We start from the raw sequence: 20,692 nt of genomic DNA, 5'->3' as shown, positions 1-20,692 counted from the left end.
ATGTCTCAGTTATGCCACATCTAAGATGGAAGCGCGCTGCCGTATCACACAAGCCGTACATGTTAATGAAAACTCGAATAATTTTGGTACCCATTTAATTTACTGTATCTGTAAAATAAATAAAATGCTCAATTATTCGGTTAAATATAGCAATTATAAGTCTTTTCAAAGTACACGCTTTATTGAAATGAACGTAAGGTTTTGTCGTAAAGCTCTGCGAATGGTGCCGTAAAGAGAAAACAAAACCGTAGAAGAAGAATCCTGCCCCGTCGTTTACGGAAGTCAGGTCAACATGGATACTTTGCATTATAGCAATAATCAGTCGATTAATTCATCACTAAAAGACGGTAAACTCCCTCAAAGACCAACCGTGGCGTTAGAATGTGTGATTGTAACATTTCCAACGTTATTTGATCGTGGTTTGCAATCCAACTTTATCGCAATGAAACCTCTCGCTCTATTTGCAGAGTTCTATGCTGATTTCCTTGCTAGGGATTTTGATGTCAAGATATATACTGCTCAAGCCATCCATCATGCTGTCATCGCTGAACAGCTGGCAAAACTGGCACAAGGAATCAGTCAACTTGACAAAGAGCTTCATAGCCAGGTACGATCGCGATAAAGTGCTACACAACACGGTAGTTCAGCGTTCTTGGCAGAATCAGACGTCCATTTTTTGGGGGACTGGAAGTGGTGTATTAAAAAAAAGGTCAATATGATCATATTTTTTTTGCTAGGTTGTAGCCAGACACGAGGACTTGTTGGCTCAGGCAACTGGAATCGAGTCTCTTGAAGGTACCCTTTTAAGTATTTGAGGAATAACATAAACACTCATTCGCTTCTGAATGAAAGATAATCTTCAGAGAATCTTTGTTTTTTTAGGGGTCCTCCAGATGATGCAGACCAGAATTAGTGCTCTACAAGCAGCTGTTGACAGGTTAACAAGAGTTTTTAGTGGATCTTTATAGCTCTGTATATAAATGTTGTGTGTTTTCAGGATTCGAAACAAAATAGTTGACCCATACAATAAGATCACAGCCAGGATCACCCAATTGAGCAGATTACAGGTAAAGCTTCTATTCATATGGAGTCCGTTCCTAGATACCTTAAGTGTTAGTTGACCGGATTTTACACGCCATCGCTTCCTTCTCGTCCAGGTGGCTTGCGATCTTCTGCGGAGAATTATTCGGATCTTGCACCTGAGCAAGAGGCTTCAAGTTCAACTGCAGGGCGGCAGTCGGGAAATAACCAAAGCGGCGCACAGTCTCAACGAACTAGGTCAGGACATCCCTTCCATGTTTTGCTTTTTCCTTTTTTTTTGCCCTACTTGATATAATGCCTAAAATATCCAGTGATAATTAAAAGTAGCCAGAATTTGACTGTATTTTGTGTGTGTTTACATTTTTTTGTTACTTGGACAGCGGCTGGCCACGTTGCAGCCGTTTCCATACAAATAACATGATAGAAATGAATCTATTTTTGTGTTTTTTTTCTTCTAATACTTCTGCAATGTATTTTCAGATTATCTGTCACAAGGAGTGGATTTGAGCGGCATCGAGGTGATCCAGAACGACCTGGTGCTGATCGCTAGAGCCAGGCTGGAGGTGGAAAACCAGGCCAAACGATTACTGGAGCAGGGCACAGAAATTCAAGTAAGAATAATAATTGAAATATTACCTACAATAATAACATGGCTGCCTCCATGTCTAGCGGCAACTTCAATTAAATACAGGCTTTTATACTGGCATACCTGTCAACCAATGTTCCCTCTAAGCTGCGCGCATGCGCAATTGCGCACTACTCTCGTCTTCTCTGCGCACAGCAAATCATATGGAGCGCACAAAATAAAATCCTTTTTTTTTTTTATATATTTTTTTTAGCTGTGAGGCCGACGCGCGAACCACTCATCCGCCGGGCCGCCCATTCATAGATATTAATCATTACATTTTATTATTACTAAATCATTTATGTGTAGTAGACATATACCTGCTTATGGCTGGTGTGATACTGTTGTGTGCCCATAGTGAGCAATGATGATGTTCCTCACACCGGTACGCCGTGTGCTCAGGGAGGTTGTCTTTCTGCCCAGACAAACAAAAAAATAGAGGGAAGATTGCTGTCAACTTGTACTTTTTTTTTAACCCGTATTATTCCCTTTTTGAATTATTTTTTATTTTCTTGTGTCAGAATCCAACACAGGTTGGCACAGCCTTGCAGGTTTTCTACAACCTGGGTAGTTTGAAGGAAACCATCAGCGCTGTTGTGGGCTCGTATCAGGTTAGCATACAGGACAACATCGTCAGCGCTTTGGACATTAAAGGATTGACGCAATCCGCAAACCCCAGAGGTAAACCATTTTTTTTAATTCATTCATAAATGAAGCGGAATTGAGCCAACGGTAAAAGGAGCATTTTTTCATGGGGGGTTCTTGTCAGGGTCATTTCAAAGGTGGACTCCATTTATTTTCCTCAGGCGCCCCCGGAAGAGCCGTCCTCCCGACCCCGGGCAGCACGCCGGCTTTCCGCGCCGCCCTTTGGACAAACTTGGAGAAACTGATGGACCAGATATGCGCGGCTTGCATACAAGTGAGGAACGTCGATGCTCTTTTGAAATGAATTGCAGCCAATCACTTGAGGAGAAGGTGACCCCGACATCCTTTTTAGGTGCAACATCTTCATAAAGTGCTGAATAAGAAAAGAGACCCCGTCAGTCATCGGCGTTTCATGGACGAGATCAACAAGGTGCGTCGCGTCGCCACGATCGCTACTCGGACTATTCGCCGAAAGACGTTTCGCCGACGGACGTTTGGCCGACGGACAGTTCGGCGAACGGACGTTTCGCCAAAATGCTCGCCGATCGACTCGTTCGTCCGGTCACGAAAGTGGCACCGAACGCTCGACCACTTGATTCCAGGATGGCGAAGCGGATATCCTGGAAAGCTTTTGGACGGACGTCACCGACAAACTGAGGGAAGGATTTCACACGGCGACTCAAGGTCTTTCCGTTTTTATCTTTCGACCCGCGTGGCGAGAGAGAAAAGGGCCAAAACTGATGGGGTAGGTCTATTCCCGTCGGCAGCCTCTTCCTTCCTGAAGCAAGCGTTTGAAGGCGAGTACCCCAAATTGTTGCGACTCTACAACGAGCTCTGGCGCCGTCTCCAGCAGCACAGCGCTAGCTTGCGCAGCTCGCTAAGCAACAGCGGCGGAACGGACGGCGCCCTGGAGCCGGAAACGGACCACCCGGATCTCTTCTCTCAAAGTAAAGCCGACTACAAGTGAGTCTTTGCTGGCCAAAATGGCTTCTGACGGCAGTCTGGAAACGTGGAACCCTTTTTTTGCGTAGCCCGGAGAAGCTTCTGAAGGATTCTCTGCATCCGTACGAAGCGGCGTACCTGTCCAAGTCCCTGTCTCGTCTGTTCGATCCCATAAACCTGGTGTTTCCCATGGGCGGGCGCAACCCGCCCTCCAGCGACGAGTTGGACTCCATCATCAAGACCATCAGCAGGTCAGAAGGTGCACCAATTGGAGTGGACCACTTTCTTCTATTTTCATCGCTAGTTCTTAAAGAAAAGAAAATGCGGTCATACGAGCGTCCCGATATACGAGAAATTTAAGATAGGAGGAAAATTCCAAAGCAAATTTCCAATCAATATTAAGCATGAAATAAGAGAAAAACATAAGTGGCGTATCCGTGACTGAGCTAGCTCGCCAACGTAAGATTAAAACTTATTTTTAAGTCTGTATGTTTAGTTATCCAAGTTCATTTAAGCCTTAAATTTAAGCCTTGTAAATTTTAAGGTATAAATTTGAAGTTTCTGTTATGTTACGTAGTATCACAAAAGTGTAGCGAACTGAACGTGTTGACGTCAAGTGTCTCTTGTCCTCCGCCGTTAGCCGCTAGCCGCTACCGTCTGTCTCTTCCATTGTAATATCCCATTTTTAGCTGTTTTTTTCCCCAAGGGTAGGAACGGATTAATTTGTATTTACTTATTTTATATGGGAAACATTAATTTGACATACGAGCTCGGTACCCGGAATGCACGGAGCTTGTATCTTGAGGGATTATTGTGTTTTGTTGACAGCGAGCTGAACGTGGCTTCCATGGATTCCGACCTCTCCCTGGCCGTTGCCAAGAACGCCGCCAAGACGGTGCAGCTCTTCTGCGTCAAGTCTGAACAGCTGGTACATTTGCTTTTATTTTTTCTCGATAGTCTACACACGCCAGAACGACGACAATGACTTTAGCGCCGACGTGCTTTTGCAGCTGTGCACTCAGAGCGACGCCAGTCAGGTGATTGCTCCGATCACGGAAGGTCAGAGGAGGAACACTGCGGTGGTCAATTCGCTTTACCGTCTCCAGCAGGCCGTTGCCAGGGTAACAAGTTCCTGTGTTTTTGGATATATTCTGCCTTGGTCTTTGTTACTTTTATTTACCTTTTTAACTTTTTAATTTACAGATCATTTCTGGTTTTGGTTCCCATCTGGTAGCTCCCGCTGAGGCCCTTTCATCTTCTCTGGAGGTAAAAATAAAATAAAAAAATTATACGGGGGTTTGACGCCAAATGCATTGTTTTATTCTTTTATTTTTAGGAAGTGCATTCCTTGATGAGCAACGCCGTCCATCCGCTCTTGCAGTCAGTAAGCGATTCCATCGAGGCCATCATCATCACGTTGCACCAGGAAGACTTTTCAGGGTCGGCCTTAGTCTTGGACTATCAAATACCCTTTTTTTTAACCGTTAAATAATCGGAGCTTGATTTTTTTTTTTTCCAGAAAGCTGCCCGAGTCGGCTCAGCCCGACGTCATGTGCTCCCTCTACATGAAGGAGTTGCAGGGCTTCATCTCCAGGGTCACCGCCGACTACTTCCGACATTTCCAGTGCGCCGACTTCATCTACGAAAGCAGCGAATCCATAGCTCGGCGCGCCATCGAGCTATTCGTGCGACACGCCAGCTTGCTCCGCCCCCTGGGCGAAGGAGGGAAGATGCGCTTGGCCGCCGACTTTGCGCAGGTTCCAGTATCGTCAACCAATTGCTCGTAGGAACAGAAAATTGAGCTTTTTATTTAGGAGATTGGAAGTCAATGAAGCAAAACGCATTTGTGTCAAAATTCATCGTTTTTGTATTGATTTATTTACATTTTTTTTTCCCCCCAGATGGAGATGGCTGTCGCTCCGCTATGCCGACGAGTGTCCGACTTGGGCAAACCTTACAGACTGCTACGATCTTTTAGGTATGTCTTTGCCAGCAGCACTTTGGCTTCTACAAATCCTCCAAAATCAAATGTTCATCCAATTTCAAACATTTCATCTATGGTGAAAATGTGAGAGGGATATAAACAGGTTTTAAAAAATTGAAAATAGATTTATTTTCAGTAAAAATACACTGGAAAATGATTGATTGGCAAAAATCACATTTCTTTCTTCATTTTTAATACACATATTGAAATGACAACAAAAGATTGGCTATTAAAAAGAGGATTTGGACTATTTTCAGCTCTCTAAAAGGTTTGAGTTTGGCTAACGGGTTGACAAAACTTCCATTAGCCAATGCTAGCTAGTTCTGTATTTAGTCCTTGCTGCTTGAAGCCACCTAGCTAGTTCCCATATTTTCTTAGCCACAAGATGAATACTCCAAAAATAGGACTTTTTACTCCAACCCACAGTGATTGTTTTTTTTTTTAAAGACCCCCTCTCCCGGTGCATTTTAGGCCACTGCTGTTTCAGACGAGCAATTTGATCGTCAAGAGTCCAGTTGTGGGTGACTTGATTCCTTACAGCACCGTGCTTCACTTCCTCTTCACCAGAGCGCCGGCTGAACTCCGATCACCTCACCAGGCACGTAAACAAACCTCCGTCGCCACCGCGTGCCGCAAAAAATATGATAGAAATTAAAAACACCCACCCACCCCTAACACGTTTTTTCAAATGTCGTCACCCACAGAGAGCGGAGTGGTCCATCGCCCGTTACTCCCAGTGGATGGACGAACATCCCTCGGAGAAGGATCGTCTGGCGCTGCTCAGGTAATCAGATCAAGAGTTCTGGGCATAATCGGTGATTAAATTTAAAAAAAAATACAAATGTCTTTCAAAGGGGAGCTTTGGAGGCTTACGTCCAGTCCGTAAGGGCTCGCCAAGGGAAAGAATTTGCACCAATCTATCCCATAATGCTCCAGTTGTTGCAGAAAGCCACGTCATCGGAAGCCCGTGGATAGGCAATGTATACAAATATTACCTTTCATAATAACCCGTGGTGGAAGTGGCTAGTCACGTTGCACGCTAACGCTAATTTGGCTTCATTTGCTTGTATGACATTGTTTGAATCTGGAATGAATTAAAAAAAATAGGATGCGCAACCAAGAGCTCATTTAGAATGAATGAACAAATGATCAGATTTTGCCATATTTATTAATTCCATTTTTTTAAATACTAGTATAGTAGTACAAAGTGGTCATTTCAGATGGGCCATTTCCATTGGTTGGGAGGGGGCTCCTCAATCAGAGGCTCCCACGGTTTCCACTCGGCCATCTTTCTAGTCAAAGCCAGCTCGCACTCGGCCTGTAAACGCAAAAATATTTCAACTTTGTGCTTACGGGCAAATGTTGACTCCCAAAAAAATGTGCTTAGCGTAACCTGGAATATGACTTCTTCAATTTGTCCGCTATTGATCTTGGTCTCCAACTTTTCCACATCCTTTTCCTGTTGAGAAAACGTCAGCGTGGCACAGACGAGCCCACTTTGTCCAAACTCACCGTCTTGACGTGGTTGAACCTCTCGTTGACCAACTGTTCCGTATACTTCCTGTACGCGGCCTCTTGCGGGATGGCCTGCAAGGACGTCAGGATTTTGGAGTAGAGAATCCGAAGTCGCTAAAACACAGGAATTAGCTTTAAAAACAATAACGATTAGAATTTTAAATGCAATTCAGCAAATTTAATGAAAACGTCCATTATTTTAATTGGAAAATAAATCTAGTCCCAACTTTGTTATTAATAGGGTTGACATTAGAAAAAAATGGTAGCTAGCATATTATAATACTGGACTAGGTTATTATAATTACCTAGCTAGTTACCATGTTTTTTTTCGCCTTGATTATCACGTTACGTCTGGATTCTGGGGTTTGTGTCTCACCTCATGTGGATTATTGGAGACTGCCAGACCAACCAGACCGGTTGTCTAGAAAAGAGCATTTGATATAGTTTACAAATCGATTGGATAAACAAACAAGAAAGTCAATTCGAATGGATAAACAACAAACAAGCTCGTCTCTACGCCAGCCAAAAGCGCTTACTTTTGGCTCGCAATGCACGCATTCGATAACCATAGTTCAAAAAAAAATACACCTTTAAAGATAAAATGTTCATTTTAGCTATTTGTTTTGATTAAAACCACAAACGTTGACCTCTATTTGTACCTTTTTCAAGAGTCCGGCCATTGCGAAGCAACACTCGATCCTTCGCTGCAAAATCCGGCCACTGATTTTGACGTCACGCAAATGCTCAACGCGTTATAATGACGTAGTTCCGCGGCGGCCATCTTGGTGGGGGCAAAAATGCGCTAACATGGCACAACAATCAAAACACGCTTATTTCATAATGGAATTTTACGCCGTTTACGTCAAACGTGTTAGCGTAGAAATTTTTATTTAAAATGTTTTATAGGCAAAATGTATTTTTGTCAACTGAACAAAACAGTTGTTTAGTTAGTTGTAGAGAACTCACATTACTGCATGTTTTAAAAAATACCAAACTTTATTGTTTCTATAGCAATAAAAAGGATAAAGCATCAATCTGGGAAGTTTATGTATCATGGAAATTACACTAGAAAAATACAGCAGTTATGATAGTATTCAATTAAAAGGAATGGTATACCATAATCCCTCAGTTTTGAGCAAAAATACATATTAAACCCGAGAAATGATGGTACATTAGCAGCCAATACAGCACAAATTACACTAAAACACTCTTAAAAAATCTATTAAAAAAACCTTCAATAATTCCATTTAAAAGCATCTAAAATCACACAGGGATTAAAATATTTATTCACATCTAACTAGAGCAACTATTTTCTTTAAAAAGTTACACCTAGGCTCCATTTTGGAATAAAAAAATACCAGTACAAAAATATATTACAAATCTCAAGTATTTACAAAGACAGCTTCTCTCTACTTTGAATCTAGTTAGAATGACAGTACTATATCTCTAAATGTCCAAATACCATAGAAAGAAGTTTCTAAACTCTGAAAACGAAGCAGTTAGTATGTCGTTGGACTTGCGGACTAGAAGAAATCCTTAGAAGAAGGTCCTGTGCGAGAACAGAAAGCCAACGTAAGCCTTGCGGGCCGGCAAATTGGTCACGTGACACGTACCTGCAAATGTTAGGATCCAGCAGAACGGCCGTGTCCGTCGGAAGCTTGGACAGGTGCACCACTTTGGTTTTCTGCTGAGGTCTGTCGCTCTCATTCACCCAAACGTCAGGCAATCTTTGACAAATAAAAGGGAATCTGTCACGTTAATCTAATCCCGTTTAATGACAAAAAAAAGGAAAAAATTCAAATACATGTCTTCCGGTGTCCAGTGCAGAAGAACTTTGACCTTGCCCGATTCCTCTTTCCTCCTGGCAATGACCTGAAAACACACGCGTGCTTAAATTTTTAGCATCCAAACACAAACGATAACGGGAAGTATTTGCGCGTACCGTGCTGTGGAACACCACGCTGTGACCGTTGCCGAGGCTCTCGATGTGCGTCGCCAAGTTGAGGCATATGGCCCGGTGGCGGATGGCGTCCATGGTTTGGGCGTCAAAGAAATCATGAGGCCGAGCTAAAAAAACAAAAACAAAAATAATAATTTCACATTTTCATTCTTATACTAGGCAAAAAAGCAAAACCAACCGGAAACGGTGCTAAACTAACATTCCGGGAGCTAACGGTAACGTAGCAGCCCGCAAATGTGATGATGAAGTGAACAATTTTAACGTGCAAAATTGTGTGTGTGCAAAGGAAATGCCCCAAAATCTACAGGAAGCAACCACTGAACAGAAAGTGACACTTAAATCAACAGGAAATAATCCATCGTCGTACCCGCCTACATGTCAGTATCAAAACGTTCATACTTTTGAGATGGTCCAGTCAGCACCGTATTTTCACGACTATTCGGCGCATCGTATTTTTAGTCCGGTTGTCTTTTTACAATGTACTCCTGTCATCATCACCCACAAAACCATCAAAGTCCTCATTTTCTGTGTCAAATATTTGTCTCTGTACGTACGCAGTGAGCGTCGATGCTTGTTCTTGAGCTTCCTCCTCTTGTTGAGACCCGCCTTGGACGGGGAGTCCTCCTTGACTTTGCCTTGATTGGACACTTTGGACGAACTCTGCGAGCTGAAATGAGTGGGGACGTGGCGGGCCAGGCCGCCCTGGGAGGCGAACGTGGCGTGGCAACCTCCAACCACACACTGCCCCGCAAAAAACAACAACCAAAAAAGCATGTTAGCCAATGTGTCGGAGAGCACCAATCTGACAGTTGTGCTCCATCACCTTAAATGGTTTGTCTCCACTGTGCGTCAACATGTGTCTCTGAAGCCAGCTCTGACTGGTGGACGGCGTATTGTAGACTTTACAGCCCTTCCAAAGACACACGAAAACCTACGTGGAGCGCACGCAGAAGACGTTTTGTCGGTGGAGCCGCGTCGTTCCGCCGTTGGCGTTCCAATGCGGGAATACTCACTCCTCCCCTTTGTCCGTCCACGTGCGTGGCTCGGATGTGATCGGCCAAATCGGGGCTGGAGGGAAACTGCAGCTGGCAGTGATCCCAACAGCAAGTGTAGCTTAAAGACTTGCCGTTCGCCGGCATCGAACCGTTGCCCGCGAGCGTCGAGCCGCCGTTGTTGAACATGGCCGGGGTGGAACGGCCACTTGAAGCGATGCTCTCCATGTCCATCAAAGTGCTGCTGATGCTGAAAACACGCAAAAAAAGACAGTACTTGGGCAGTTCAATCCACGGGTTTGACCATTTTAACATGTATTTTTCTTTTGTTAAATTGTTCAGTGTTTCTTAGTCTGTGGTCATTTAATTTCAACAGAAAGAGAAACAGAAAAGTGAGCTTGAAATACAGGAAATAGTTGTAAATGCACACCAATTTCTCCCAAATCAACAAGAAGTGACCCAGCAAAACCCTAAAATCAACAGGAAATGATCCAAATTGCACAGGAAGTGACCCTGAATGCCCCACAACGTCTGACCCGACATCCATTTTACATTAAACTTTTACTTTAAATATTTATTTTGTGTTGAGTGTATCAACATGGAGGACCCCCCCCCCCCCATTAGCCCCATTTTATGACACCAAATCATAACAAATAGCTAGGTTCCGACCGACAAGTGGCCGAATGAATTTGTAAAGTTAAAGTTTCCCACTTTAACAAACCTGTCCTCCGAATCCATCCGACTGAGCGGCTCGCCGTCGGACGAGGCCACTTCAAGGCTGGCTCGTCTTTTACCACCGTGCTCGTGTTTCTCAGCGGCCTTTGTGTGCTCGGTTGGCGGCGAGGGGCACCCGTTCCCTCCTTCTCTTTGTTCTTGCTTCAGGACCCGAGAACCCTCTTGAGCGGACTCGGTGCTACTCGCCAGACTCCCCTGCGCGGGACTCTTGCCCGGTTCGGACAGTTTGCCGTCCCCGCCGTAGTCCTCCACGGCGTCGTCGACAAGCAACGAGTTGCCCGCAAACGCACCACGACTGTTCACGTCCATTACTACTGGCTCAATCTCGTTACTGTTATCCGGTTCCTGTTTGAAGTCGGCCTGTCCCTCAGAGCCGGTATTAACGCTTTCCCCGTTGTCACGAAGCGCTACTGTTGGTTGAGAATCTCGCTCCGCTCCCTCGGCTGTTATCTGAGCCATGTTTGGCCTCTGTGAGTCTTCAGTTTATCTTCAGTTTGGGGGTATTATAGTTTGTAAAGAAAAAAGTTGCTTCGCTACTGTCTTCAATTCAAGCGTAGAACACAGCAGGCGTTGTAGTGACGTCACACGCTACTCGTGGACGAAGATCGTTTAATATAAGTGACTTATCGTTCGGTCATTTCCATTACGCTTGAACAAAATAAACATTTAAGTCATTGGTAATACGCTATTGTACATAAGAACTGTAAAATGAATCGTATTTGGAACAAGAGCTTAGTTTAAAAGAACAAATCGCACTCTCGTGCTTCAGTTAGAGAGTAGTAATACATCTGCATGTTATAAACAATCTTTGGCATTGTGGTCGAACTGCTCCACGTGGTCCAACAAACAGCAAAATCGTCGTTTCAAATTGAACTATATCATGACGCATTTCATATATCTTTTTGATCAAATATTCAATAATGTTGGATACATACCAAGCGAAAACATTATTTTTTTATGAACAACATTTATTACACAATATAAAACACAGTGTATGAACATTTTGCATATTGACTATAATAACATTAATAATAATCTCTTTGATTTTCTTCTAATGTCTTCATAAATTATTGTCTTTATACATTTTTTTTTACATATTCAATTTTTTAAATCCCACTTATTGCTTCGTACACGTCCTCTGATTCACCAAACAATTCTACAACAGCTTTTCCACTTCCAAATTTCAATGGCCTCCTTCTATTTACTTAGGTAAGCTTTCACTATTTTTAATTCAATTCTTCTGCTGTAAACTTCAATGAGTTTATTTGGCCTGGGAGAGGAAGGTCAATTTTGCCGTTGAGCTCTTAAAATGACAATTTACAAAACCTAAGACTTGTTCATGCACTGCTAAAGATTTACTGTCGTAACTTTGTACCTAACCTCAATTTAGCATATGTTATGCATAGTTGCATTATTATATCCACCATGTTGCTGCCATTCTTGAAAAAAACAAAACAAAACAAAAAAACATGGCAACAGTTGTGCAGCGACGTACTGCCATTTATTCCCAATTCTATGACTACCGTATTTTACGGACCATGAGTTGCACTTTTTTTCAAAATATAGAATTTTATACAGTAATACTTTTTTTTAAACACTAATCAACCATGGAGTAAACAATCTCATCCGCTAGAGGGCACTCTCGGGTTGTGACACATTTACTCTATAAACATACATATATTTAAAATATGCATCAAACCTATATAATTAGACATGTTTACCGATTTGAAGTTGCATAATGATGTGCTTTTTATAAGTTCTATCTCTGTTTTCATTTCTACTTATAGTTTTGAAGGCCTTGGCTTGTGTTTTTCAAGCCTTCAGATAGTTTTTAATGCTACACAAGTAAACACAGTCATTTGGACAGTTTTAAATGGTCTCCAGAGCCAAGTCGGTCGGATACAAAATGGCTCCCTGCAAACTAGCAACTGATTTGAGCGGAGACTGCTAAGCTACTACAGCTAAGGGTTAGCCTCGCGCGCATGCCGGGAAAGCGTCGTACCGTTGCAGTCTTGCTAGCATCATGACATCTTAGCTTAGCATGAGCAAAGGTGGTTTCAACGCAAAGTTATACAAATGACCTTGTCTATGTAGCTAACGCTAATGCTAATTGCGGTGCAATGTATAGTCCGGAAAACACGGCAAAGGGCGTTTTGAACATATCATATTTGAGGCATCTCGTTTTTGTTTCAAGCAGCTGAGTTCAAAAGTAAAAGTAGTGTGTTAAACATAAAGGCAGGGGGAACAAAAATACTTTTATTTCGTTTGTTTGTTGTTCCATTTGTGACCCAATGCGTCTCTCCGCAGGTCAAAGCGTCAAGAAATAGCAAGACGACGCCGCTTCGCTAGGTAAGTACCGTATTTTCTTATTCTTATAAGCCGTATTTGTAACTAAAAAAAATGGTGACTTAATCAAGCGTACGGCTTACATGCGCACAAGACTTGTTATACTCTTTTTCACCCGTAGATGTCGGCAAAGTAAGATTTACTATTTGTTGGTTATTTTCTGTTTTGCAGTATGAAAACAACCATTACTGGATACATTAATTCCTTATGATATTGACCCTAAGAATGTGCATTTCAATTCATATATTATCTCAGAAATAGCACTTGTGATGATTTTTCTCAACATTTCCCCTTCAAAGTAACACATTTTTACTCCCTGTTAAAACCAAATTGTGAATTGGGGACGGCTAATAGGCCAGAAATGGTCAAATCCAACGATTTTAAGGCCATTTTAAGGGCTAGCGAGTACATACGGTAGGTTGGTTTTTTGAATTGAACGACTCAAACAAATGAAGTTGACTTGGTTTCGAAAAGAATGTACACGTACGTATAAAGACGGGTGGGTATAGCAAGTAGAAAAGTTTGCAACGTGGGTGTTTTAAAGAGACAGTCCACCTATTGGCTCTCCGGACGGACGCTCTGAATTTTCAGTCTTGTGGGAACACTTGGAAGCTGCGGAGTAGAGCACGCTCTTTTTACAGGTCGCTACATTCGGGCTTTACGGGATAGGACGCAGGCGCGGTTGTCCGCCTGGCCGCTCGCTCACGTGTCGTTGCTCACCAGAGTCAACCTTTGTGCTGTAAAGAAAGGACAAAAGAAGGGCTCAAAACAATAGTCTCCACCAAAAATAAATAAAAAAGATGGTCTGTATTGTTTGAAAAGTCGTTTTTAATCATGACCACCAAAACGCAAAGTACAAATACAGACGCTCCCCTACTTACGAACGAGTTAGGTTCCGAGCGATTGTTCGTAAGTTGAATTTGTTCGTAAGTTGCTCAGTGCTATATTTTGTATTATAATTTATATTTAAGGCCTATATAAGTATATTGAAGGTTTATAATATTCAAAGTTGAGGTGCAAATACACCCACGTCATTGCGTGAGATTGCCATGAGTTACAATTGGTGCGTAAAAAGTCTTTGCGTTTAAAAAAAAAAGACGGATTCTCTGATACTTACGGGCCAATAAATTGTTATTGTTGATTTTCTTGTCATTTTCTGCTAGCTGCTTGTAGGATTGTGTGTGGTTCTCCTCCGGGGCATTTTGGAGCGCCGGCACGTCCACGTGGTGCTCGTCTTCTTCTTGTGGCTCGGGACTCGCCGTTTCTGGGAAGGAGCTTTGGAACCTGCACAAGGTACACAAATTATTATTATTATTATTATTACATGTATTAGCCGAGTATTCCGAGGTCACTTCCTGTACATTTTGAATCATTTTCTGTGGCTTTTTGCGCATTCATTCCTGGCTCATTTTTGGAGTCATTTTGTCATCTGGGGCCAATTGGCATTTTACCGGCTTTCCGTGGGCGAGGAGGCGGCGTGGTCTCCTCCTCCTCCTCCCATTGGGTCCCCGTCGAACGAACCCAGCTTCACCATCTCCACATGCCGCGTCTCGGTCCGCGGGTCCAAAATGACCGCCGTCTGCGTCTCGCCCATCTTAAAAACCCGGTCCAAACATGACGTCAAGGCGTCGCTCGCCATCCCTCGGCCGCCCCTCTTTTCCCCGCACGCACGCCACCTGGTCTTCCGCGTCGTTCCTCCCGGGACTCGGCGAACGGCGAGGGCTTTGCCCGGTGCCTTCGCCGGCCAGCCGCTCCTCCTGTGGGGGGAAACAAATTCCCCCAAGTGTCACCCGTGGAATCTGCGGGAGCCCGACGGATCGCTCGGGTACGCTCCGGTTACCTGCGACGTGGTGGCGGCGGAGCGTTGCGTGTGGGTTCCATCCTTGGCGCTGCGCTCATTTTGAAGCATCTTAACTTGCTCCAGCGCCGCTTCCAGCGCCGCGGGGTCGGCGCCGGCTCCTTTAATCTGTGCCCAGGCCTTCGGACGTTGACGTACGCAGACAGACATGTTTTGTTTTGTCAAGTACTCCAATATGCAGGTTTTAGTAGGGTTGTGTGTTCTACATCCACTAGATGGAGCTGTAGTAGTAATGGGGGGGTGGGTTTTACATCCAGTAGATTGGTCTGTAGTAGCGGTAGCAAAGGATTGTGTTATAGATTCACTGGATGGGGGTGTGGTTGAAGAGGTGTATGCTATACATGAAATTGTAGTAGTAGTAGGAGGAGGAGTAGTAGCGTAGCGGGTTGTGTTATACATCCACTAGAGGAAGTAGTAGTAAGAGTAGGAGGAGTAGGAGGAGTAGGAGGAGTAGGAGGAGTAGTAGTAGGAGTAGTAGTAGTAGGAGTAGTAGTAGGAGGAGGAGTAGTAGGAGTAGTAGCATAGCGGGTTGTGTTATACATACACTAGAGGGAGTTGTAGTAGTGGCTTGTGTTATACATCAACTGCGCTAAAGGGAGTTTCATACAATGATGAAGCAATATTGATCCACATATAAGGCACACTTTAGAAAACTCAAGTCTCAGTTGCATCTTATAGTGCGGCAAATACACATTGTGGGTGGGACTAGGTCCACTTTGAAAGGGGAGGCCTTTTGGCCAAGGCAAAGGAATCATTCCAATGGGAATTTTGGAAAAAAGAGTGGCTGGCGTTACCTGCGGCGTCGCCAAGGGCTCGTCGTCGTCTTTGCTGAAGGAATGCGAGCGAGATAGCGTTTCCCTTCTCTTGTCGCGCTGAGACGATGCCTCTTGGTGGCGCCGCATCCTTTCCAACTGCTCCTCCAGGCTCATCCTGGGCCGGCCCACCTCCCTCTCCGCGTAGCCCATCTGTTCTGCCAAGGCGCTTCTGGGACGATCCTGGAGACAAAAGCAAGTTTAGTTCATGGCGAGACAGGCTTTAAAGGCTCATCGCAAGGCGATCGTGGCGTCCCACAACGTGACCGGATGATTTGCCTAAAGACGTTTCACCGACGGACATTTGACAGACGGACAGGTCGCCGAATGAACGTTTGGCCGAACAGAGGTTTGGCCAATGGCAGCCCGGTAATAAGCACTCTTGGGCGGGCAGATGTAGCAGAACCGAGCCGTGAAATGACAGCCATCGGGTCAAATCCAGCCGAAAACAGCATTTAATGATTAAATACAAATACTGGAGCTCTTTGGACACTAGAACCGAGCCCAGGGAAGTGAATTCCTCGGTAAAATGTTGCGAGGATGTCGCGATGAAGGCAAAAAAACGTCCATATACGTCCATTCGCCAAACGGCTCAAAATGCTCTCAAATTCGGTCAAATCCAGCATTTTACAAATAGTGGTAGTTTAGAACCGGTCCATGTCGGTTCTGGTTGCTAGTTTTACTCAGGAATTGTGTCCCATGTGTGGGTAGATGTATTATTGACTAATTTGTGGGACATTGCGCCGCCCGCCACTATGTCCCCACGTCCCGTACCGTTCTGGCTTCGGGCTTTTTCGTCTTCCTCAGGGTGACGTAAGAGGCGATGGTCGTCGACTCGGGAGGGCTCTTGGGGGATTTGCTCCTCGGGGAAACCACGCCCACCGGGTACAGAGCCACTGCCAGAAGAATTTGACAAAAAGTCACATAGGTGAATAATCGAACAATATAATGGTGAATAAAAACGGAAAAACCTTCCCCCGCCCCGAAACGACAGCATCCCCGCTATCATCCCAAAGCTGTGGTATCGTTACCTGCCATGTCATTTTTCTCCGCAGGAAGTTCATTTTTGTCCTTTTCCTTGTCTTCGCCGTTGACTTCGTCCACTTCCTCATTTACGGTCGTCAGCTCCGGTTCGCTCTTGTACAAGCGATAGTCTGGACCTTGCTGCCATGTCAGGGGTCCACGTCGGACAAAAAAAACCAACAAAAAAAGATCCAATTTGAGTGATTGAGGATAGCCAACGATGCTACGACGACAGACGCGGATGGCCTCCGTTTTTCCCCAAAAGCCAATCGCGCGTGTCGCCTTTCTCATTCTTTTTGATTTGGAATGAAATGTTGGGTGTCATGCCACATTTCACAGGCACGGCAAATAACAATTGCATGCGTCACCCACAAAAAAAAAATGCACCCACACATTTGATCGACGACGACGACGCTGATGACTTGTAGCGAAGCAACCTGGGTTCATCCGTTGGCAGGCTTTTAATAAGAAAAGCATTCTCAAAATAATAGCTATCATCTAAAAAAATAAATTAAAATGAACATTATTTTAGCTAGATTCTAGCTAAAATAATGTTCATTTTAATTTTTTTTTAAAGCTAGCCTTTCCTCCAATTAGTTTTGTACATTTTCTTGGATTTCCGGCCCAAAGAAAGCCGACCTTCCCGAAACAGAAAGAAGGGGCGGAGCCTACGTCGCCGAGATAACTCAAGGGCGAAGCGAGGGATTCTCGGAAGACCGTTTTTTTTTTTCCGAGGGGAGGAAAGGAGTTTGAAAATTGGCCAGCTGGCTGTGATGAAGTGGGAAGAGGATGAGGATGAATGCCAAAAAAAGACAAAAATGAATTTGCTCGGCCGCCGGATCGATGCCACAAATACGAAGACGCCCGGCGTTTGACGTCTCCCCCTCGCTCTTACGCTGTTCCTAGATTTGCGGTCCTCACGTTGCGTGTACGGAGGCGGCCGGCCGCCGGAGTTGGGGTGCCGGGGGGGTGCGTGGGGGGGGCGCTCCGACGTCGAGGAGCTGTAGTACTGCGGAAGAGGCGGACGAGGGGGGGCGCCGTTTCCGAGGGGCAGCGATGGCACTGCCTGTCGAAAGTTAACAGAGCCGTTCGGAGGAAAAAAAATGGCCGGGGAAAAAAGGGAGATTTTGGGAAGATGGGGTCAAAGGTCACACCGGTCCGAAAAGCCATTGACACTTAATGACGTTATTATTATTTTGAACTCCAAAAAGGAACCGGGCGAGCGCACAAGCAAAAGAAAAACAGACCCCCCAAAAAACGCTTGAGAATTTGAGGTTAGCGAAACGGAGTCATACTTCAAGTCTGTGTTGTTATTTTTGTTTGTTTGTTTGTTTGTTTTTGGCTGAAAATGTGCAAGTCATGCTTACCTCATCTTTTTGCTGGCTGGAAAGCGGCTTGGAATCCAAATCTACAACAACAAAAAAAAGACAGTCATTGATCATATCCCAAACAAGTTATGCCATGCTAGCAAGTTTTGATGTTAGCTTCAAATCATTGACCGTTTTCCGTGCTTATATCACTCGTATAGATACTCCAAAACATACGACTATGTTTGAAACTACACAAGGGTTGTTTTTTTTTTTTTTTATATACTCCTTCCGTGTTTATCAATTAATTTTCACAGCAAAAATCAATAGTAAGTGATCTGGAGATGCCCAAAATCAACAGGAAGTGACCACCAAACAGGAAATGAGCATTTAAATCATATAGGAAGTGAGCGGCAATTAGCCCAGGTCAACAAATCCCCCGTGGCCCGTGGAGGATACTTTTAAGATCTGCAATTGTCCAGCGTGTCACTCAGGGGCCCAAATTTAGACCGCCTCCCCCTTTGAAGTGACCCGCCCACCCATTCAAATTGTAAACACAGAGTCGCGGTTCACTCACTATCTGTACTGCGTTGCGGTTTATTTTTACTCAATGCCTCCATCACGTCCTGAATTCTCCACAACTCCTTCTGGATCTGAATGTGGCGCTGGCTCGGAGGCTCCGTCTGAATACCCACGCACACGTGCACGTACTTTAAATAATAATAATAATGATCATAACAAAATTAAATATGGTGGGGAGAAAAAAAAATGGAGAACCTGCGGGCTTCCCAGTGCTTCCAACTGCTCCAGAAGGTTGGATTTGGCCAAAATGACGTCACCCTCCAACCTATCGTAATCCCCCCACGCACGCTCCAGCTCCTGAAACGACAAAGCGACCCCAAAGGGTCAATGTCTCATTGACAATGACACAACGGTACTCGGATGATTCGCCTAAAGACGTTTCGCCAACGGACGTTTGACAGACGGACAGGTCGCCGAATGGACGTTCCGCCTCCTTCATTTCCAACGACAAAAACAATTCAAAATGGATCCCATCCTCCATTTAAAAACAAAAAAAATGTACTCAGGAAAAAAAACAAGGCGCGCAATTGTTGTATACGGCTTTAGCCGTAAACGTTGACGAGGAAGTGACCCCAAAAAGTGCCCCCGAATGAATTGAAAGCAAAGCAAGGTCATTTTTCTGGGCGCCAAACTAGCATTAGCTTACCGTATTGACCCTGGAAAGCTCTCTGCACGTGCTAAGGAGGCCATTTTGGAGTACGTCTCGCTGCTGGATCAGGTTTTGAGTGCCCAAACTACTTGGATGACTCTGCTCGCTTAACTCTTGACTGGCGGAAAGCAGCGCCGTCTCCAACGTGTGCTGAAAAATCAACAAAAACGATTGGATTAGTGGCTGGCTGTTAGCTCCCGTTAGCTTCTAAGTACCTTTTCTCTGTGCAGCTGTTGCAATTTGTCCTCTTGCATCCTCACGAGTTTGTCCTGCTCACAAAACCTGCTGAGTTTGGTCTGAAACAGCCAATCGGAGATGGACGTTAGTTTAAGATGAGCTAGCTATCTTAGCCGCTTGGAGATGAGCTTCTTCTTACGTCAGTGTCCTCTGGAGTTTGCGTTTTGTAGTCTTCGGAAGGAACCTGGAGGGAAACAAAAGCGGTACACCTTCACAAAATTCAATTGAAAACGTTTGCAAGAGGATGTGTAGCATTTTTTTTTAAAGTATATCATTCTTTGACACACGATTGACGTCAAACGACACGGCGGGCCGGATGGGATGGTTCGTTCGGCCATGACTGTGTAGTAGCAAACTACAAGCCATGTTCAAGTGAAATCGATAGCAAAATGGCGAGTGAAACAAATCAAAAGCACTCATGAAATAAAAAATACATCAATTCTTCCTGTGGATGATCAAAAAAAAAGAATGGAGAAAGAGATGGTGCGACATGGGAGGCAAAAGGTCTGTCTTGAGTCCGGAATCCGTGGGAAAAAAAGGCCAAAACAAACCAAAAAAAATGGATTTGAAGAGCGACCCAATCCCAAAAAAAGGAGCGACTCAAGGCAGATCCCGGCCTGAAATCTTACTTGCTGGTAGAGTTGCGGCCGTGGCGCCGAATTCTCGATCAAAGTGTGAATGGTGAAGATAAGCGGTTCGTTCTCCTTTTTCTAGCAGAGTTTTAGGGGGAAAAAAACAGGACACGGCGCCCTCACGTGAGCCTTGCACGTGGCGAGAGGTCGCACTCAAAAAGCCTTTTCAAAGCACGCGCAGAAGCCACAGGTTGTTTTGTTTTTGTTTTCTCTGCCGTTTAACGACCATTGGGGCGAGGCATGTTTTGGTACTTTTGGGATATTCGCAGCTGGATTTTGACTACCGTAATCCCTCCAATGTAGACCAGACATGGCCCTAATAAACGAAAAACCGCAGAAATACAAGTACACAAGTACAATGATCAAAAAAGTCTATATTTATTAAATATTACAGCTATAAGCGTGTCCAAAGACTGTCATGTATTAATATGTAAATGTAATGTATACATTTTTAGTCCAAGTCCTTTGTCTTCTTTTGGCTATAGGTCCATTGTCCGCGATATTCACCCTATTAATTTCTGATCATTTTGGGGCATTCTTACCTCCAAAATATATTGAATTGAATTGAAATGAATGCTTTTACTGTCATTTTGAAATGTCATATCCTTAATGGAGTCTCTGTTTTTGTTTTTTTGTTTTGCCACAGAATATGGATAGAATCGAAAATGTTATTATTGTGAGTGACAACAACTTGCATCGTAATGTTTACAACGGGAGTTAGCGTCAACCTAGGTCTGACCGGCTAATGTTAGCAGCTAACGAGCTAACTTGAAAGTCAAAGACAGAAAGTGAAACCTAGCAAAGCAT

The 20,692-nt window shown here is 44.2% G+C and overlaps 4 protein-coding genes across 10 annotated transcripts in view; 1 reads left to right on the top strand and 3 right to left on the bottom strand.

The window, feature by feature from the left end:
- Positions 1–211: 211 nt before the first annotated feature.
- cog5 (component of oligomeric golgi complex 5) lies at positions 212–6,359 on the top strand. Its single transcript, XM_077594282.1, has 22 exons — positions 212–347; positions 468–607; positions 738–795; positions 883–937; positions 998–1,067; positions 1,158–1,278; positions 1,522–1,652; positions 2,188–2,347; positions 2,473–2,585; positions 2,664–2,741; positions 2,914–2,995; positions 3,079–3,274; positions 3,343–3,504; positions 4,082–4,181; positions 4,264–4,374; positions 4,457–4,519; positions 4,590–4,693; positions 4,773–5,010; positions 5,155–5,231; positions 5,709–5,835; positions 5,942–6,021; positions 6,092–6,359. The coding sequence occupies exons 1-22, from the start codon at positions 293–295 to the stop codon at positions 6,210–6,212; spliced, it is 2,442 nt and encodes an 813-aa protein (XP_077450408.1). The 5' UTR covers positions 212–292; the 3' UTR covers positions 6,213–6,359.
- Positions 6,360–6,386: 27 nt separating this feature from the next.
- Positions 6,387–7,534, bottom strand: ndufa5 (NADH:ubiquinone oxidoreductase subunit A5). The gene is made up of 5 exons (XM_077594283.1): positions 7,412–7,534; positions 7,129–7,173; positions 6,750–6,866; positions 6,631–6,696; positions 6,387–6,555 (listed from the first exon to the last, which is right to left on the bottom strand). The coding sequence occupies exons 1-5, from the start codon at positions 7,430–7,432 to the stop codon at positions 6,454–6,456; spliced, it is 351 nt and encodes a 116-aa protein (XP_077450409.1). The 5' UTR covers positions 7,433–7,534; the 3' UTR covers positions 6,387–6,453.
- Positions 7,535–7,729: 195 nt separating this feature from the next.
- aebp2 (AE binding protein 2) lies at positions 7,730–11,034 on the bottom strand. The gene is made up of 8 exons (XM_077593954.1): positions 10,426–11,034; positions 9,726–9,954; positions 9,536–9,643; positions 9,267–9,453; positions 8,695–8,819; positions 8,557–8,624; positions 8,366–8,479; positions 7,730–8,301 (listed from the first exon to the last, which is right to left on the bottom strand). The coding sequence occupies exons 1-8, from the start codon at positions 10,896–10,898 to the stop codon at positions 8,289–8,291; spliced, it is 1,317 nt and encodes a 438-aa protein (XP_077450080.1). The 5' UTR covers positions 10,899–11,034; the 3' UTR covers positions 7,730–8,288.
- A 1,641-nt stretch (positions 11,035–12,675) lies between these two features.
- LOC144069277 (pleckstrin homology domain-containing family A member 5-like) overlaps positions 12,676–20,692 on the bottom strand; it is a 21,317-nt gene continuing 13,300 nt past the window's right edge. For 2 of the 7 annotated variants that reach the window (XM_077594532.1, XM_077594534.1), the window contains 16 exons: positions 19,883–19,963; positions 19,393–19,437; positions 19,232–19,312; positions 19,014–19,166; positions 18,563–18,664; positions 18,363–18,495; positions 17,846–17,886; positions 17,374–17,544; positions 16,487–16,619; positions 16,230–16,351; positions 15,438–15,638; positions 14,626–14,763; positions 14,462–14,542; positions 14,237–14,379; positions 13,903–14,069; positions 12,676–13,522 (listed from right to left, as the gene is read on the bottom strand). In XM_077594532.1, coding sequence (XP_077450658.1) covers positions 13,488–13,522; positions 13,903–14,069; positions 14,237–14,379; positions 14,462–14,542; positions 14,626–14,763; positions 15,438–15,638; positions 16,230–16,351; positions 16,487–16,619; positions 17,374–17,544; positions 17,846–17,886; positions 18,363–18,495; positions 18,563–18,664; positions 19,014–19,166; positions 19,232–19,312; positions 19,393–19,437; positions 19,883–19,963 — 1,827 coding nt within the window. In that variant the 3' untranslated portion in view covers positions 12,676–13,487. Of the gene's footprint in view, positions 13,523–13,902; positions 14,070–14,146; positions 14,380–14,461; positions 14,543–14,625; positions 14,764–15,437; positions 15,639–16,229; positions 16,352–16,486; positions 16,620–17,373; positions 17,545–17,845; positions 17,887–18,362; positions 18,496–18,562; positions 18,665–19,013; positions 19,167–19,231; positions 19,313–19,392; positions 19,438–19,882; positions 19,964–20,692 lie in introns of those variants that run through there. The other 5 variants (XM_077594535.1, XM_077594536.1, XM_077594533.1 and 2 more) reach the window with 4 other exon arrangements.

Source organism: Stigmatopora argus, chromosome 23 (assembly GCF_051989625.1).
Source record: "Stigmatopora argus isolate UIUO_Sarg chromosome 23, RoL_Sarg_1.0, whole genome shotgun sequence".
In the NCBI taxonomy this organism is placed as follows: domain Eukaryota; kingdom Metazoa; phylum Chordata; class Actinopteri; order Syngnathiformes; family Syngnathidae; genus Stigmatopora; species Stigmatopora argus.
This window is presented reverse-complemented; position numbering and strand designations above follow the sequence as displayed.

Excerpts from the sequence above, each read along its gene's own strand:
- cog5 (XM_077594282.1), top strand. The coding sequence starts at position 293 with ATGGATACTTTGCATTATAGCAATAATCAGTCGATTAATTCATCACTA. Across the intron at positions 348-467 it reads TAATTCATCACTAAAAGACG|AGTTCTATGCTGATTTCCTT; the intron begins GTAAACTCCCTC and ends CTCTATTTGCAG. Across the intron at positions 1,068-1,157 it reads CCCAATTGAGCAGATTACAG|GTGGCTTGCGATCTTCTGCG; the intron begins GTAAAGCTTCTA and ends CTTCTCGTCCAG.
- ndufa5 (XM_077594283.1), bottom strand. The coding sequence starts at position 7,432 with ATGGCCGGACTCTTGAAAAAG. Across the intron at positions 7,174-7,411 it reads TGGCCGGACTCTTGAAAAAG|ACAACCGGTCTGGTTGGTCT; the intron begins GTACAAATAGAG and ends GCTCTTTTCTAG. Across the intron at positions 6,867-7,128 it reads TCTCCAATAATCCACATGAG|CGACTTCGGATTCTCTACTC; the intron begins GTGAGACACAAA and ends CCTGTGTTTTAG.
- aebp2 (XM_077593954.1), bottom strand. The coding sequence starts at position 10,898 with ATGGCTCAGATAACAGCCGAGGGAGCGGAGCGAGATTCTCAACCAACA. Across the intron at positions 9,955-10,425 it reads CGGATGGATTCGGAGGACAG|CATCAGCAGCACTTTGATGG; the intron begins GTTTGTTAAAGT and ends GCGTGTTTTCAG. Across the intron at positions 9,644-9,725 it reads TGGACGGACAAAGGGGAGGA|GTTTTCGTGTGTCTTTGGAA; the intron begins GTGAGTATTCCC and ends CGCTCCACGTAG.